This window comes from Sebastes fasciatus, chromosome 22 (genome assembly GCF_043250625.1).
Source record: "Sebastes fasciatus isolate fSebFas1 chromosome 22, fSebFas1.pri, whole genome shotgun sequence".
Classification (NCBI taxonomy): Eukaryota; Metazoa; Chordata; class Actinopteri; order Perciformes; family Sebastidae; genus Sebastes; species Sebastes fasciatus.
The window spans coordinates 5201653-5220669 of NC_133816.1; the positions used below are offsets into that span (position 1 = coordinate 5201653).

Here is a 19017-nt window from a genome sequence, read left to right on the forward strand (position 1 = left end):
TCACACATTGAATTTCCTGCTTGAAATCAAACAAAAAAGACTTTAGCAAGGGGAGTTTTGCAGATCAGAACTGTATCCAAAGACAAGGAACTGTGACTTGTCTTTTTATGCATGTGGTTTTGCTTCCAACCAGGGACTTTCTCTCTGAATGTGCCATGTCTGCATTTAACCTTTACTTAACCAGGAGTAAAAAAACTCATTGAGATTTAAAAATCTCTTTTCCAAGAGTGTCCTGGCCAGCAGCACAGTTACACGGTTGCAGACATAAAACAAACATAACAATTGAAAACAAAGACAAAAAGCAAAATTACAGAATCATAAGGGTATCCAAAAACATTCATCAACATTCAAAACATCTACAGCCAGATGTGCCTTGTTTCCAAATCTCTTAGACGCACTTTAAAGACGTTCAGTGAGACCAGCTCTCCAAGTTTCAGGTCATTTTGTAGCTGATTCCAAGAAGAGGGAGCAGCATACTTGAACGCCCTTTATCCCAGTTCAGTACGGACTTTGGGGACAGTTAGTAGGATTAAGTCCTGGGAGCGAAGACGGTAACGTCCCGTACTTTTTTGAAGTATGTAGGTCCGTAGGTCAGATGGAAGCAGACCAAGAATAGCCTTATAAAGAAGAACACGCCATGTCTGCATTTGTGTGACCCTAAAACCCTTTAGGACGTAGAGCTGTGTCAGATGTTGGTTTTATGGATGTGTGTGTTGGGTGAGCACAAAATGCCATTGAATGCATTGCCAAGGTGCTCACATATCTATGCCTCAGCACTTGACTGTTTGCCAGCCAGCCAGCCAGCCAGCAGTCCTAACCCCTAAGGGCAGGAGAGTCCTCCCCAACACCAGCTTCCCATCACCGTTTCGGTGATTCATGGCATGCATGTGATGTTCCTGTTATGACAGCCGTGGCACAAGTCCCAGCGCAGCAGAGAATGGCACTTCCTCTTGCATTGTACTGATCGCATTCACGTTTTAATTTAGGTGTTTTGGAGATGTGTCAGATGTCAGAATAATCAAGGCGAGTAAATTGTGGAACATTGCTGAAGCAGAATTGCATCAGCACTTTGGCGTTGACACGTGGAAACGCAGCAGAAAAATCTTGACCTTGGCTTGGCCTGACAGCGGCTGGAAAAGGGGAGTGGAGCGAGTGTTGCCTCCTACTAGCTGCTACAGGCAGCGGCCAGGTACAAAGTAGGTCATGGCTTCACTGTGGCTTTGTGTGCATTGAACTTGAACTTTGTCACCGCTGCTGGTCGTCAAAAGGCTCCGTCAGGTGACCAAGGAAAGGAAGTAGATTGGTCAAGGGAGCAGGAAGAAGGGCTCGGTGGTTTACGAGTGTGAGAAAACTCAGTAATTCATTCTGTGGGACAGCGAGAGGAGAGGAGTGTTAACCAAGAGCAACAAGTGGGACTGTTGAAATGTCTGCTGTGACATATTAGTGCAGATCTTTTTAGTAAAGTCACTTTGATCTCTTACTCTTCAAAAGATAATACAACCGCTTACATATCAGCCAACACTAATTTCTCTCAATTTCTTTCACGACAACTGACACTTCCAGGTCAGGTTTATCAGCTACGCTTCCTTTAACTGACATTTCTTCTTTCTGGGTTTCAAGTTCCATTGAATCATTAACTCTTTTCAGCACTTTCACTTATATACTTCGACTTTACTCAGCACTTGCGCTTATGATGACACTTCAACTTTATTTAGTGTTTAGGCTACATTTTGACTGACACTTCAAAACCCTTTTTTTAACGATACAATATTATCACAATACTTAAGTCACAATACGATATTATTGCAATTTTAAACATTTTGCGATATGCTGAGTATTGCGATGAGATATATTGCGATTTATTACCTTTTTTCAAATGCAAATTATGCTGTTTGTCAACATGTTTTATCTAATAAGATTTCACTCTGTTCATCTCAGTTTTTGATCACATATCTTGAGGTCAGAGGTCAACTCAGCACTTAGGCTTACAATGACACTTCAACTTTATTTAGTGTTATTTACATTTTGACTGACACTTCAAACCCTAAGTGGGTAAAGGCAAATAATAGAACAGTCTAGTAAGTTTAAAAAATGACATGACTTTACTGTAATGCAGCCTTTTAAAACTTATGCCATATTACTATATCCACAATCTAAGACGCTCATATCACGATATCAATTTAATATCAATATATTGCCCAGCCCTAACGGACATCGTCTTTCGGGTTACTGAATTTCTCTAAGAATTTCCACTTCAACTGACACTTCCTGGTTAATTCATCACCTCCACTTTAACATTTCAACTCCTTTCAAAGCTTGAAGTTCACCTCAATCAATTTCTTCAGCACTTCAACTATCTCTAGTCTTTTCTAGTTAGTAATTATCAATTATTAAGTAATTATATTAATTAAGTAATTATATTAATTATTAATTACTCGTGCAAAGGAAGTCTTCCTCCATAACGAGGTCTGAGGTCATCTTCAGCAGCATCCCCAGAGCTACTATAGGGAGTCATTTCCTGACTCAAGTACACTTCAGCAACCCAGATCATCCTTCTCACTATTGCTATTGCTGTTACAAATGTGTTTCTACTTCATCAGCCAGAAGCAACTGCAGATTTGACACCAACACTACTGACAAATGCAAGCTCTTGGCTTGCTGAGCCATTACCTGAAACACTTCAGTGCATTTTGTTAAGCTGCCTGTTTTGCACGTCTTAAGACATATTAACTCCAGATAATTGTTTCTAGCCAAAGAGCAAGGATCTTGTAAGCCAGCCAAAAACCCTCTCAGGTAACCTATTTCCTTCCTCTGACCCTTGTACTTTGGTGTGTTGTGCCAGTTGAGTCTTCTTTCAATAGGCCTGGCTCTGAGCTGTTCTAGGCCCAGCTAGTTAGTAAGGGCAATGAGTTTGCCCTCTCTCCCTTCTCCTTAGAGTGGAAAGAATGCTCTCTGTCCGCCGGGCTGTCACGCTCCGGGAGGGAGGCAGTCTTGTGACGTTTTCTGCTGCTGATCCCAGCCTCACCGCTCTGACTGAGCTGCCTCTCATCGTCTAACTAACCTACCCAGGTTGTTTTTAGTTGTCGTATTTTACAGCAAACTTTAAATAATTTGACTAGATTTAAAATCGTTGCCACTGTCCTTTTGTAACCCTCTTGTCATGTTATGGGAAGCATGACCTACCTGCTGCCGTTGGCTGCGCAGGCAACAGTTGTTTTTGACACAGTTCAGCTAAAGTGTGTCACTTTCTCTTGAAAGCACACCTGCTTCTTAAATCACGTGGCCAGCTCTTTGTAGAGCGTAACTACAAAACCCACAGTGAAAGAAAAAGTGGAAATTTTCAGGTTCAGTTATTACGCAGTCACTGATTGCCTCCGGCTGCTTTGATGTTAGCTTGACAAAACATTAAAAAAGGATCCAGTACCGTTGGATTGCCGTTGGACAAAGAGGTACAGATATAACATTCTAAAAGGGGAACAGACAGTTAGATAGTGTGATCGGCTTTAGTGGATGTTTGTTATAGTGCTGAAACAGTTGGTAAGGCAGTCAATGAAGGACAGTTTTATGTATCAAGTAAAAATACCAAACATCTGCTGGTTCCAGCGTCTTAAATGTGATAAAAATAATTACATTGACTACTTAGTGTTCTGTTTTGACTGGTATATTTACTAAGCAATTTTAACTCATCTTTTGGCTTTGTAAATGGGCAGTTGTCTTTTATTTTCATTGAAAATGTCTATATTCATTGATTAAAAATGAGTAGCAGCCGTTGTATATTATTCCTTTTTTTTATGTGAACGTGTTTTGTTTAGTAAAATTACACCTTCAGGACAGAATTTCAGTAACATGACAGATATATTATGTTCAATTCAAGCAGAACAGTCTATGCCCAAAGGAACAAAATGAAATGGAAAAAAACCAACCTATTTTCTGTTATCTGTGTGATTTGGCAGTGGGATACCTATTCTGAGAAGCCGGTTGACGGCTGTCGTCGGTCCCTCAATGAAATTGGATTTTACGTATTGCCTCTGTATAAAAAAAAAGAAACAGCTGTCAGGGTTAAACAAACACAAATGAGGAACAGAGTTCACCGTCGGCCCTTTGCTTTGTGCCGGCCGTGCAGAGCTAGAGGGAGGTTGTGTTAGCATATGGATATGATAATGCCAGGCTATCACACAAGCTTATCTGGAGCCAAAAAGCAGATAGACTACACCTCTCGCACACTCTGAACAGCAAATATTGAACAGTTAAATATATTCCCTGCCTCTATCAGGTGCACTTGAGCATATTTTTGTCTGCATTTTCACTTATTTCCTGTATCGTAAACTGATGTGGCTGTTAGTGTCATCACAGCACACTGTTAAGATTAAGCAGGGTGAGGCATTTACAGACCAGTTTAACAGCCAACTATGTGCACACACACTGTAGCCCTGCACCATATGAATTCAATCAGACAGCAAGTCAACTGGCTTCAATTTGAGCTCATCTCCCCTCAAACCCACGCTTCACCTCAGAAAAAATACAGAATGTGTGGGTTTATTTCTGCGGTCATTGTAAAAAGGAGGTTTCATCACCTCATTGGCACCTTACACGCGGCCTGGCCTTCACCACCTACAGCCCGCTGTGATGACAGGTGGCAGGGAGGGCCACTTTGCTCTTCAGATCCTCCAAAGCCCAGAGCTACAGAGTGGCACTTGAGGCAGACAGAAGCTGACACACCGCGGCTCAGCGGCTGCCACTGAAGCTGAGAGGGTAATAATGTGTTGGAGGCTACTACAGCTGAAATAAAAAATTCCTTTTCTTTTGCAGCTTTTTTGTGCAAGTTGGCATAGCTGAGCTTTCAGAAATAATTTTAAAGGGAGAGTTCAGGTGTTTTGAAGTGGGGTTGTATGAGGTACTTCTCCATAGTCAGTGTATTACCTACAGTAGATGACGGTCGGCACGCCCCCAGTTTGGAGAAGCAGACAGGAGTTACCGCACCAGAGCAAAGCAATGTACTGCTGTGAACGGGGCCGGCATTAAAACACATTTTAGCCACCTAAAAGAAAGGCTCACATAAAATATATATTCAGAGTACTTTCGTCGGTTCACCTTTCCGTGAGACAGCCCTTTCCGACGGGGAACTGAAGCCGTTGTATCCATCTATGCTCTTTCCAAAGCCACCAGACTCCATTGAAAAAAGCAGTAATTTTACCTGGCAGAACACGGGGGTTGCTGGTCTATCGACTCCTCGATCGGTTAGTTTGTTTGTGCTATTGTGTGACTTTGGTGAATCCAAACTAACCAAAGTCACACAATAATCTTGTTTTCTGCGAGGTAAAATTCCAGTTTTTTTCAATGGAGTCTGGTTGCTTTAGCGTGAGCATAGTTAACGGCTATAGTTCCCTGTCGGATACATTTACTGACTGAATATCTGTCTCACGGCAAGGTAAACCTGTGAAAATATTCTAAATATAGTGTACACTTAAACTGATATATATTTTGTTAGGTGAGCCTTTCTTTTAGGTGGCAGCAATTCATTGCTTTGGTTCTGTGCAGTAACTCCTGTCTGCTTCTCCCAGCTAGGGGCGTGCTGACCGTCATCTACTGTAGGTAATACACTGACTATAGATAAGTACCTTGCCCAACCCTTCTTCATAACACCCAAACTATCCCTTTAAGTGCACTTCAGTAGCCCTGTGGCATGCAGATGAATAAGTAACACTTGCACAGAAGCTCACATACATGTACACTGTTGTCACAATAGAGGGGTTGGTATGAAGCATCAGCCTGTCCTGCTATTTATAACCAAGGATCGGCCCCGCTCCCCAGTATAATTACTGCGTTCTGTAGAAACTCAGTAACCAATGCGTTTTATTCTCATTTGCAGTGTCCAAGGTTCAGTACTTGACAATTGTGTGTGTCACGCTCAGCTGGTATTTCAGTCAAGCTGTGAGTGGATCTGCATGGCGGCACTCCTGCTGCAATAACTGAGACAGACACAGCACTGTCTGTTGTCCAGCATTACACACACACAAACACTCAGACATGCGCACACACGCAGGCAGGCTCTTTCACCCCTGGGGAACAAGCCTCCAGGCTCTTTTGTGTGAATGGGATGAGATCATTGTGGGACCGACCATGGGGGGATGGAGTAAGGGGGTTCCACTCTGTGGACTTAAATAGAGAAATGTCTGTTGCTATGTTTATCTCTGTTTCTGTTGCTTCATCTTTTTTTGAACTTGGTACCTTGGAAATGAAGGGGCTGGCCAGGTGAATGCCGTTAACACCAGAGAGTGAACAAACATCAGGTTTGGCACACACACGTGTAGCGTAGGACCTTCCCAGTTTTCTTTATGGCAGTCGAAGGAGTTTTCCTCTGCCCTCGGGGGCCGTTGGGCTGCATAGCCAACCTTTGGCGTGTTTGCAAGCAAGTTTAGACCAGTGCCACCGTCAAAGAACAGGACTTTCCAGTGCAGGGAAATCAAGGGCCTCGAGGAATGATCTACTCAGGATTTTACAACTAAAGGCCTTTTAGGCCATTACACACCGGGGGCGTGATGAATAAACGACACGAAAAGCATAAACGGTTCAAACCAGCAGTGATGCAAATCTACAACAGTTGCAACACTTTTTCAATAAAAGGTAGAGGACAGACTACCAGGATCCTTTTGACCCAGAGCAGCGTCTGGCAGTCTGTCTGAGCTAAATTGTTGTATAGCCTAAACTACTGTAAACTATTTTAGTTTTCTTTTAGTGAAATGCTCTGAGTGAATTTGCCTTTGGTAAACAGTTATGCAGTGTATATGTCTATGGCTTTTATTGTGAAAGGTAAGAACTTGAGGAGTGGAGCTTGTATGCGCTTTCTTTGTCAAGGTTGAAAGGAGTAATAAAGTTTGCAGTCTTGGCCTCTGCCTGCACCAATCTATTCAGACCTTTTACTGAAAAAGTGTTGCAACTGTCGCAAATTCGCATCGCTGCCGGTATGAAATATTGGCAGGCTAGTATTTCGCATTTTCCCGAGTGATCACAGCTCAAGCATAGAATACCCTTAATCCCACAGATTTGCCTCAGATGATAAGATGTTTCTCGTGTTACTTTCTCAGTTGGCTAATCTTACATGTTAATATATTCCTCTGTACTACTCGTTACTGATTCAAACAAGAATAGGCTATTGTACTGGAGGCAGTGATTCATTTCATCTCCTTGTATTCAATTACACCTGCCAAACTTGTGTTGTCTTATCTTAAAAACTCTGGATAGGTCTCCCTCCCCTGCGTGCCTCTCTGAATGATCCCAGAGCAGCTCAAAAGATAATATTACAAACAAGTATTTGTACATTTCTTTCCCACAACTGGCAAAAATGGTCACTAAATAACCACTAAATGAACTGAATATTTTTTCATTTACAAAATAATTATTGCTAGTCGCCCAAAATGAATGTCAGCTTGACTGGATCTGAAGTCCTGCAGGGATATTGTCAGATATTAGAAATCAAGAAGCAAAGATGGATTATTAGGCAGTGAGATCATGTTGTGAACGGCTTCATTTATTTGTCCGAACGATTTAAGTTCAATGTTTTTTTCCGATGGGTGATTTTTAAGACCACCGTTCAAGTAATTTGTAATGAATGTTAGCCAGTTGGAGCATCCGTGGTGCTCTAAACATGGTAGGACATTGAGACCAGACCAGAGAATGTATTCAAAAAAGTGAGGAGAGGTCTCTTCACATCAGTGAAGCCTGAATGGCAAAACCTGTTCTGCATTGTGGACTTGTTTTTGCTTGCCTTTCACTTTCTTTATTCACAGGCTTATGTTATGGCTCCTAGTCATGACATATGTTGTTATTTTCAGAGTAAGTTAGGATTACAAGATTTCTGGATATTTATCCGCAATGGACACCAGCAATACTCTGGAATCACTGGAAAGAGGAAGTCACACTGATTCCAAGAATGTGTATGCAACGTCCTTTGTGTTTTGTATTTGACTGAGTTATCACTACGAGAAGAGGGTGTGTGAATTTTGGAGCAAAGTGCATCAAAGAGAATATTCCTACTAAGCCAGTTTACAGTTTACATGACTAATGAAAGGGAATAATTTGTAAGCTATTGTTTTGGGCGTGCATCTCAAACTGTGCAAACTGTCAGCTAGTTGGTTTGTGTACAACGCACAGAGTTGGCTGTAAGCAGGCAAGAGACCGTAAAAAAACCCAATTGAGACGCATATTCCGAATGCGCTGTATACATGTCCAAAGATTGCTCCTAAAACCAGAATAACATCGCCATATCCCACATGTCTTAATCGGAGAATGCTCCTTTCAGAATAAGACCCAAATCAGAATATCCAAACGGAATATGCTGCTTACATGACCCGTATCAAATTGGGAATATTGTCATATTCAGAGTAATAGTGCAAGTAAACACAGTCATTTAATTCAAAGAGTTAATTGGTTTGAGCCAGAAGTGGGCACTGTGGATAAAATCCTCCATTAATATCATGAAAAATATATATTTTACAGTTATAGGTCAAGTTGTTATTACATTGATGTAAAAATTAAATAAAAATCCAGTACAGCATAACCATTAGATAGTCCTGCTCATTATGTGCCACACCTTGCTTGAGCTAATTCTAGTGATGAATAAAAAGTGTATACAGTATCTACTGTGGGCATTATACATTAAAAATTAAAGTGTACTAGAGACTCACTACACATTTAGGCCTAAGCTTTAAGAATCCATACTACAAGGCAGTCAGAAACCACTTTCAGAGTAACCGGTCCGTACGTGTTCTCTAAAGTTTCATAGCATTTTGCCTTGGTTCGTTGTGACCCCATTCCCTGAGTGCAACCCGGACAAAGAGCATGACACTCGATCATCGGGGCTCAGGAGTAACAGAGGAACAGGTTTTCACGTGGGAAGGGAGGGGCAGAGCACAACCTGGAGAGGCTCGAGTTACAACACAAGGCTTAATACAGTGGAAATTCAACGCACCAGTTCGTCCGCCTGTTTGACTCAGCAGTCATTTTACCATTTGACCCGAGATGCTTCACAATTTATGCCTCGAGGTTTAAAAGTTCTCCTGAATGTTTTCCACCCTGCATGCATGCTGTCACAAGTGCAGAACAAGAAGGGCGGAAAATCCTTAATGCTATGTTCGCTCCTGTTTACAATAGCTTTAAAGCTTTTAGTCTAATCCACTGTCAACACTGCCGCCGTTTATGTCCACTACCATGTTTTATTTGCTCGCCAGACATAATAAGTGCACAATAAAACAAGCATTCGCTGCCGTTTTATGTCTAAAACTGAGACTTTATTCCACAGTCCTTTGAGGCTGACGGCAGACTACAGAGAACATGTCAGCTATACTAAATGTACCCTTGAAAGACTCGGAGATCAATTTCCTCAGCTAGAGTAACACTAGGCGCAGCTCAGGGTCGCGCAGCCTGGCATTGTTGGGGCTCGGTTGCCATGGCAGCGTCAGTGTTTGTCTATCATGGGCTGTCACAAAGAGATATTTGTATGGTTGTGGTGGAGGCCGAGGGGGCCGTCGCAAAGGGTTCCAACCTTAAGAGAGTTAGCGCACCTACCATCAGGGGGCTGGTTGGCAACATGGTGGTAATTTGTGACAATGTTGTGTTTAATGTCCTCTGTAAATTGCATGTTGATTCACCGGCATGGTGAACATTCATAGGGCGCCATTCAGGACCAAAGAGAACTGCTGCTTGCCCAGGATAGTGTTTGTTTTTCTGTTTTATTTCGGTTAACATTGCTTTGTTCCCTGCTGTGACCCTTTTGTGGTGATCTGTGCCCATATTGTCGGGAAGCTGTATGACTCACAGAATTGATGTTTTTATACCAACATGACCATTTCAGAGCACATGAATTGTAGCTTTTTGTGACAAAGGTTAAAATGTGCATGTTACACAGCAGAACATAATCTTGCAAAACAGAGTTGTTAAAATGTAAATTGAGACACTGCACCCACATCCAATCCTTTCCTGCTGACGTGTGACCTGCTAATACAGGAGAATCAGGCTTAGAATTAGCCTTGTTAGCCCGAAGAGTCATTTAAAGGGGACATACGATGCTCATTTTCAGGTTCATACTTGTATTTAGGGTTTCTACTAGAACATGTTTACATGCTTTAATGTTCAAAAAACACATTATTTTTCTGATCCTGTCTGTCTAAATATACCTGTATTCACTCTCTGTCTGAAACGCTCAGTTTTAGCGCCTGTCTCTTTAAGAACCCCTCCAGAAAAAGCTCAGTCTGCTCTGATTGGCTTGCTAGTAAAATATGGTGCACCTTTGCAAAGGTAGTTCTCAAGCCGTGGGCAATATATTCTAATAAGCCTGCATGTGACATTGGAAGGGAAGCCAAATCTGAACAGCTTGTTGAATCACATGTTTTCTGATCTAGAGAGCCCACAAAAAACTAACAGGGTTGTCTTTTGTCACAGTTTGTGAGTAGGTAGACACTCCAGATACCCAAATGTGTGTGCACAAGCACTGAAAAGGTGAGTTTTTCATGACATGTCCCCTTTAATATTGAGCATTTGATGAGTATAGCTGTACAGACAGTACTTGAAGTTACATTAAAGATGGCAAAACATTTTGAAAACTATAGCCTATATGCAAAGCTAGCGACTAGCTGGTAAGTATACTTGGTGGATAGCATTTAGCAGCTAAAAGGCACATATTTTCCTCCAGAAGTTGGTGGAGACCAAAAACGTAGCTAAGAGGAGAGTGAATGAGTGCTAACGTTGCAACATGTCTGCTGGATGTCTAAACAAGACACTATTTGCTAACAAATTCGCCACATCAACTTTCAGTTAGCACTTGTTTCGCTGCCCCCACAAGGCCAAATAAATAGTTAAAGGTGCTAAATGCGAGATTGAGAGCATTTCCATTGCCTCCTCACGGCTTTCAACATGGCGACGGCTATGGCGACGGCTCGCAGCTAATGGTGCCAACAGTGAGAACTACCCCAACAGTGCTGACAGGGCTAACAATGTTAACCTGGGGGGGGACCGGAGGGTAAGCGCTATGCTTCCGCAGTCGGGGCAGTGTTATCAGCTGTAACCGCCGTATGAGAGGATGCAGAGCGGCGGCCGTGAGCTAGCCAGTGGGGCACACTCACATGCACTAAAAGGCACGTGTGGCCATGTCCGGCAATGTCAACAAAGCATGGAGAAGCTCGGATTACAACACACACAGCGGGAGAGCAACTTCATTCTCTGCTCAGGTAGACATTACTCCTCTATATCTTTACATAGCAAATAGTTGTTTGCTGCTATATTAATGCTCTGGATATCATATAGAGCACCTTTAATGTAGTTCAATAGACTGTAAATACAGTTGTTAGCTTATATGCTGCTGGGTAATCTCGTGTGTGACTTGAGCATTTGAATCAGAGACTGAAATCCACAGTGTTCCTCTGAGAAAATATTATTGGTGCAGGTGTCAGAAGCAGGTGTAATGCACTGCCTGACTTCTGGTTGGATGCCATTTACTTACACACAGCTCTTGGTGTGGTTTGTGGGTTTCTCTATTTGCAGTAATGTAGTACGTGTTGGTCTATATTCCATGCATACAGCTGCACTTAACAACCACCTTTTAAAATCTAATAAAGACCGAGATACATGAATGCAATGAATAATCTATTGATTACATTAAGGCTCTACCTCGTTCATACTCGTGTTCAGTTTTGTGAGGGATATGAGAGTTTTGTTTTCGCTATAAACAGACATTAATTCCCCCACACATGCACACACACATGAAGACCATCAGAGGACATTTACTGGCCAGCCTTTGGCGAGAACAAATTTAACAGTGTGGTTTGCTATAAAGCACAAACAGACTGAAAACAGCTTTTTGCTTTTGAATAGGGTATTGACCGGCGAGACGTAACCATGGATACAGTGCAGTAAATCTCTTCAGAACAGTTAAAGCATGTCTCTAGATTGTGCATCGTTATAAAATAAGAGCTTGATCCAGCATGCTTTTTTAAAGAGAGTGGGACAAACGTTATTCATTGTGTTGCGACAAACCACATCTGGAATCATTTGGGCTTTTACGAATTTTACTCGCAAGAACAAATAAGTTTCAGTGACATTCCTCAGGAGGACTAAATGTCCAACATTGGCTGGAGAATACTGAAATAAAGTGAATTCATCTCCATTTAAGAAGATCCTGTTTGCTTTTCTCTTCCGTGCCTCACCTGCGAGGACCATCTGAGCTTTCCCATCCTGCGTTACTTCAACAGCCAAGTCTCTTCTTTTTCAGACTTGTGGGAGTGAGCCTGCAAATCCATCCCGTCTTCACTGATGCACTTTTATTGCCGTGTTTGTTCGTGGAAAGTCGAAGTCATTCGGTCTCTGCTCGGATATGACATGTATTGTTTTTGCCGCTCGAGGCTTGTGTTCATACAGTTGCACTCTATGCTCTTTGATTTCCCGACATTGTTTTAAAAAGGAAAGAAAAACTGGGCCATATTCTGGGCAAATATCCAGCTCCAATTCCTCAAAGCTACCTGGGCTGTAAGGCTGGCAGTGTACTTGAAACAAATCAATTTTGGCATGTTCACATGGGAAAAATGCCAAGTTTCTAACTAAAAAAGCATTCATCAGTCAATCAGATAAGAGTTTGAATACTAGTCAGAAGAATCAAACATTAATTTAACTATTGTTGTCCCAGACTGCGTGCTGTATAGCTGATGGAAATCTAAAAAGCAGGCTCAAAGTCTAGAAAAGATTTTTGTTTTGTGTGGAAAATATGTGCAACGTGTGTCAGCTGTTTGCTGTCTCGCTGTAGCTGAATAATTTTCCTCTCGGGCAGATCAGTCTGCCTCCTGCCACTCCTTCCACAGCACCAGCCAACGGATGTCCTGCGCTGTGTTGCAGCCGGTAGACGTTAGCATGCACTCCTGTCTCCCACTACACTGCTAGAAAACAGCTTCACATGTATTCTTTTAGATTCTCTCTGCCTTTATTTACAGAACAACTTTGTTGCCTTTCAAGATGCAACAGCTTATTGACTGGTGAAGTCCAGAATAGAAATGAAAAAACTACAATGGACAGTATCAAGCTGCGTCATGAAGTCCGGGGCTGTCTGTGCTCGCTGTTGCCGTACAAAGAGGCTTCTTCCCCCCCCCCCCCCCCCCCCCCCCCCCTTCCCGCCACAGCTGACTCACCACTGGAAAAATTGAACTTCCTGTGTAGGTCCCTAGCAGCCCTTTGAAGGCGGCGTGGACGTGTTAGCTTTAAGTTTCTCTTTCTCCTCCTCAGACAGCCAGTTGTTCTCTGTTGTTTCTGGCCAGGCTTGATAAGTCAAGTGCTTTTCATTGGCACAGGAAGACGATTTTTTAAAGAGTATAAATGATGAGCAGCAGTTTTTAAATGTACTGCATCTTCCTTATTACATACTTTAAAAAGTGCACTTTCATTTCTTGTGACTGCTTAATGGAAACAGGGCATCTTTGTGTCATAAATAAGAGCACAGCTAACTGCTGGATTTGGTGTCATGACTCAAACATTAACTGGAAAACAGGAACTCAAACTTTTAATTTAAATATTACTTGCATTTATTCAATCATTTTTTTTTTTTTACAAAAGACACATAGTTCAAGTGTTTTATAGACTTTGGTGTCTTCTTGATTTACGCTCTCGGTGGCATTTCGGAGCATTCCTCCAGGCCCGGCTGCTCTCCCATGGCTCTCTGTAGCCACCGGAGCTTTAACTCTCTCGACACAACCGGAGCAGTGCGGTGATATACAATGACAAGAGTGTTTTGTGAACGTCAACAAATCCAGTCCCTTCATTACTCCTTGTGTGTCCCCCCAGTTTGTTTGCTTCATTGTGGCGCAGCAGCCTTAAAGGATCCTTTTATTGCCTTCGCCACAGTATTACTTAACATTCTGTGTATGCTAGCATGTGTAATCCATCCCACTGTCCCATAGTGAGATGTTAGAGCTTTCTCTAACATGCAGTGTCCTCCCTAGCTATCGCCTGAATACAGTATCTGTGTGAAGCAATAGGCTGTGCTTTGCAAGAGGTTTTAACCACAGCTGAGCTGAGAATAGAATACTTGTATGTCTGCTACGAATGTGGTACAGGCTACATAAATACCATTCTAAGTTAATCTCATATCTCTATTTTCTTACTTCCAGGTACGCCCAGCCATGATCGAGGACAAGGGTCACCGTGTGACCGACTACTTTGTAGTGGCCGGGCTGACCGACAAGTCCACGCCCCTGGAGCAGGACCTGTCAGAGACCAAGTCCAGCGGGCCCAAAGCGCCCATCACCGACTTGGCCATCATCAACAGGTCGGCGGGAGAGACGGTGCCCGAGGGCTTCACGTGCATCGACAGCACCTACAGCGGCCAGCCGGCCAACCTCAATCATGGCAGTCTCAAGAGCCCCGAGCTATTTCTGTGCTACAAGAGGGACCGGAATAAGTCTCCTCTCACGGACATCGGGTGAGTCAGCGGTTTATGTTTATGTTAGTGTTTGTAATCTGGAATGTTCACATGCCTGCAAGAGCAAGAGACTCATTACTTCACTTATCAGTTGCTGAAGCTAGATTCCACTAAAACTCTTCCTATGAGTGAAACAAAAACTTCAATAATAGATCTCAACATGGCTGCCAGGTCACAAACTTTTCTCATTTTACAGCGAAACCGTACACTACAAGATAATGTTGAAAAGATTTGAGGCAAGAATTAGGCATTACGGTGACAGAATATAGATTCACATTTGATCAACGCTGCCTAGTTTGGACGTTTGATCAGAGTTCGCGAGTGATTGACTCTTGGCTCTCATAGACGGCAGCTGGACGGCAGACTCCAGATCAGCTCTGACTGCTTGTTTTCCTCCGGTCTGTGAAATCTTGCAGATGCCGTTAGGAGCACCGGAGGACACCGAGGAACATGATTTTTTTTTCCAGATTACCTGTTTCATGTACTACTGTCAGGATATACAGTAGTGACCGTTTTATAAAAATAACCTTTTTTTAAATCATAGTTGATCCAATCTTACCTACTTCAGCTTTATTTTGGACAGCAGAAGGTTGTAAATTGACAACGTTACGCTGGGCTGACAGACCGTATGTGTGTGACACGAAGCAGACGGACAGAGATTCAGCCAGTTAACTCCTAAATCTTGTCTTCTGCTGTTCTCTCCGTGTTACAGCAGATTCAGAGGTTCAGTGAATTACAAAATTATTGATTGCCTGAATTCCATTTTGCTGTTTCAGTTTCGGGATCATGGCATCGTGCGTGCTGGCTAGCTGTCACACTGTCATGTCTTACTGGGACACTGAATAGCACAGACAAAGCCCTACTATGACAAATCAAAATGTCTGCTGTTATGAAGGCCTAGTTTTCAGTCACCACACCTCCAACCTCTTGTAAGGCTTATAGTGATATATTACATTATGTATCATAGTGAAAAGCAGAAGAAGGAAGTAGGTGTGTTGACTACTCCATTCACTCGCCCCTGTTGCGTCACGGAGCTCTCCCTCTGAGACACTCCTCTTGGCTCCGATCCATTGATAACAATTTTTCCCGCTTCCTGCTATCATCTTATAAGAGGGAGCTTTGTCATGTTTCACTACATCCAATCCAGTAAGCCTAAAGCTACAACCGCTCTTACTTATTCACACAGAGGAGAGCCAAAAAGCATTCCGTCCGTTTCATCACCAGTGCTTTGTGTCTGCTAACCATACTTTTATTGAGAACAATGATGCAACGGCCCGAGGCGTTGCAGTTCTCCACACAACTTAATCTTTGTCTAAAGCCTTTTTGTGTCTCCCGCTAACAAACTGGAGTTTCCAGTTACAAGAGATAGACACTGCTCACTCTGCAAAGTCCGGTTTTCATTAAAGCTGGTGTTGCTGTATAAAGGTTGCAACACATTTCCACCTGTTCTGCAATTAATTTGGTTGATTTCACGTGTTAATAATGAGATTCCCCTTCTGCAAAAATGTAGCTTTAAACTATAGCACCACGTTAAACCCTTATGCAACCCTGCAGCCGTTGGTGCACTGAGCATAAACAGAAGATCGTATGTCAAGTCATGTTTCCTTTAAGAGGTTGTGCAATCCTGCTGCTTAGCATGCGAACAGACATATGGGGTGGATAAAACAGAAGCAGACTTACATTCAAGGACTCACAGTCAAGCTGCTTTGCCTTTTTTCTGTGTTTGAAGCACCGAATCAGTCGTGTACTTCAATGAGACTGAATAACAGATTTCACAAGATTCTTTTCTCTGTTGCTGCGTAGTCTATTATTATTATTAATGATAGGAGGCTTGTGTGTTTTTAATAAGAAGATCATGAGTGAATGCATTATAGCATGGTTCACTTCCTGTTCTGTGTTGGTCGAGCTACAACACGGAAGGTCAGTCAATATTTTCATCCCTTCCCATCAGATGATTTCTCTCCCACCTGCTAGTCTTCATCCCCCTCCAAAAATAATAAATAAATGAAAAACTATGAACCTGTAAATCATTCATTCTTCCTTCTGCCACCTTCCCCTGTCAGCGAAGGCAGCATTCCCAGCCCCGGGGCTCCACAGCGTCACGACTCACTGTGCCCATTAGGACTCTGTTTTTGTTGCTTAAATGAGAATTCGCTGGCAACCGTCCTCCTGGCCTCTTTTAGGTTTGTCCTGCATTCTTTTCAGAATAAATGGAGTGTTTCAGGACTGCGATGGCTGCCCATGTAGCCTGCACAAGATTAAAAAAAAAAAAAAAAAAATGTTTTGGGGTTCTGTCTTAGTTTATAGAGGGCAGCAATCATAGCTTTTGGCCTCCCACGTGGCATTGTCCAGATGGAAAGGGACCACATGGTGCCATAGATGCCCTGCAGTCATGCAAAAAAAAATAAAAATCCGACACAGTGGGATAATGATTGCTTTCCTGACTGCTGTGTGATACTCCACAACAGGAGTGATAAGCAAGCACACACAGGTGATGCATAAAAGATTATATTACAGTCATAGTGTTTATTTTGTACTAAGCTGGATATGAGAATCCTGATATGAAAGTTTCCCCTCACTGTCTGGGCTTTGAATGAGTCAGCTGGTAAATATGTCTGAATCACATCACCCATTGAAGACGGGCTGCTCACCGAGGCCTCAAAGGGAAACCAGAGCTTTAAGAAGAAAGCCAGCGGTGCTGCTGACCACACACACTGATCCTCTCTGTAAAACAGGAGGACCAGATTATCCTCGCCATAGAGCCACACTTCAGCCTCTTGCTTATTGTCTCTCAAGAATGCACTTTCTCTTAAATCAGTTTGAATGTGGATTTAGATGTTGATATGGCAGCATTGCAGTGCACACTTGTTTGTCACATTTGTACATCAATTAAAATTGATAGAATAGTTTTTGAGAAATTAAAGAAATCTTTTCGTTTCCCTCCACATAGCCCAGGTAATGGCAAATGGAAAGTCTGTGAAGGGGAAGAGCTTGAGTTTGTCTTTTTCTGTGAACTTAAAGGTCCCATATTGTAAAAAGTGAGATTTTTTCATGTCTTTTAAATTATAAAGCAGTGTAAAGTGCTATGTAAATACTATGTAAATACTGTTAAACTATCAAAACGCTTAATGTAAAGAGAAATACACACAGCCCGTATGCAGTAATTGTGCGTTTGAAACAAACTGTTAGGATTTCTGTCTATTTGTGTGATGTCACAAATATAAAATATATAGATCATTACACGGTTTTAAACATAAACATTCTAAATGTGTCCCAGTTTATTTCCTGTTGCAGTGTATGTAATAACATCAGCTGACAGGAAGTAAACATGGACCCAAACTGTTGCCTAGCAACGCAATTCCGTTGAAATGCATTAAAACAGAGCGTTTTTAGACAGAGGGTAAATACAGGTATAATCAGGCAGACAGTATGAGGAAAATAACGTTGGTTTTTTTACATTACAGCATGTAAACATGTTCTAGTACATACACAAAATATATATATATATATACTGTATATACTGTACCCTAGTTTTTCCCTGATAAGGCTTCATTGTGAACAACAAATCCGTATTGATATCGGCAAGACGAGAGCTACTTAACGTGAGTCGTTAGCTCCGTGCAGGACTGTACTGCTCACTGGCTGCTAACAGCTAACGTTAACTTGACATTGATTTACATTATGATGCGTTCCGGATCTATTCGGTAAATTCTAATATTATCATAATGTATTCAAATGTAATCTTAGAAAATGTAGTTTTTGCTTAGAAAATTAATAAATAATTAATAAATCCAGTTGTTTGAAGGAGATGTTTTCACAGCAATTAAAAAAAACGATAATAGACAGTGAATTATGACCTGTTTAACTTCCTAACAAAAACTAGTATGCAAACGGTAATAATGGAGTGTATGTTGAAATATATGGGATTTATTGTTTTGTTTTTTACCATGGTATCGAATTAGGATTGAGAATCGTGGAATTTCACTGGCATGTTATCGACTTTTTGGTATTGTGACACCGCTACAAGTTCCGATAATCCCACTGTTCACTACCTGCCCAGTAACAAAACTGTAGGCAGATAAAGTTGGCGACTAGCTAGTGAACATAGTTGAGTATTTGGCAGCTAAAGAAACATATTTCCCTCAGGAGTTGGTAGAGACCTTATACTGTATGAAAAACATCAACAACTTCAAAACATGTAAAAACTGATTTTATTAAGTCTCTCTGTAGTGTTGTATTTGTCACTGTCCCAAGTATTCTATTGTCTGCATACTGTCAGAAAGCATGACTCGGTCCATGGCTGATGGAATAAACTAGACATAAACAGTACTAGGAAAGCATATTTTCACATATTTTTCACTTATACAGTTTTTTATGACATACTACACTTTGACTTTTTTGACATATATTTATTTAACTCAAAATGCAGTTAGAAAAAACAGTATGTTGATTCTCTGTGGTCTAAAGAAAAGATGAATTAATTGGGTTTAAATTTGATTAAAGTTTATTTTCATGGCTCAGTATTAAATATCACATTAAATAATGGCTAATTGGAATATGAG

At 41.7% G+C, this 19017-nt stretch overlaps 1 protein-coding gene across 3 annotated transcripts in view; it reads left to right on the plus strand.

Moving 5' to 3' along the window:
• Positions 1-19017, plus strand: part of dennd4c (DENN/MADD domain containing 4C) — a 45977-nt gene that overhangs the window by 757 nt on the left and 26203 nt on the right. For all 3 annotated transcript variants that reach the window (XM_074624313.1, XM_074624312.1, XM_074624314.1), the window contains exon 2: positions 14145-14455. In XM_074624313.1, coding sequence (XP_074480414.1) covers positions 14157-14455 — 299 coding nt within the window. In that variant the 5' untranslated portion in view covers positions 14145-14156. The remainder of the gene's footprint in view (positions 1-14144; positions 14456-19017) is intronic.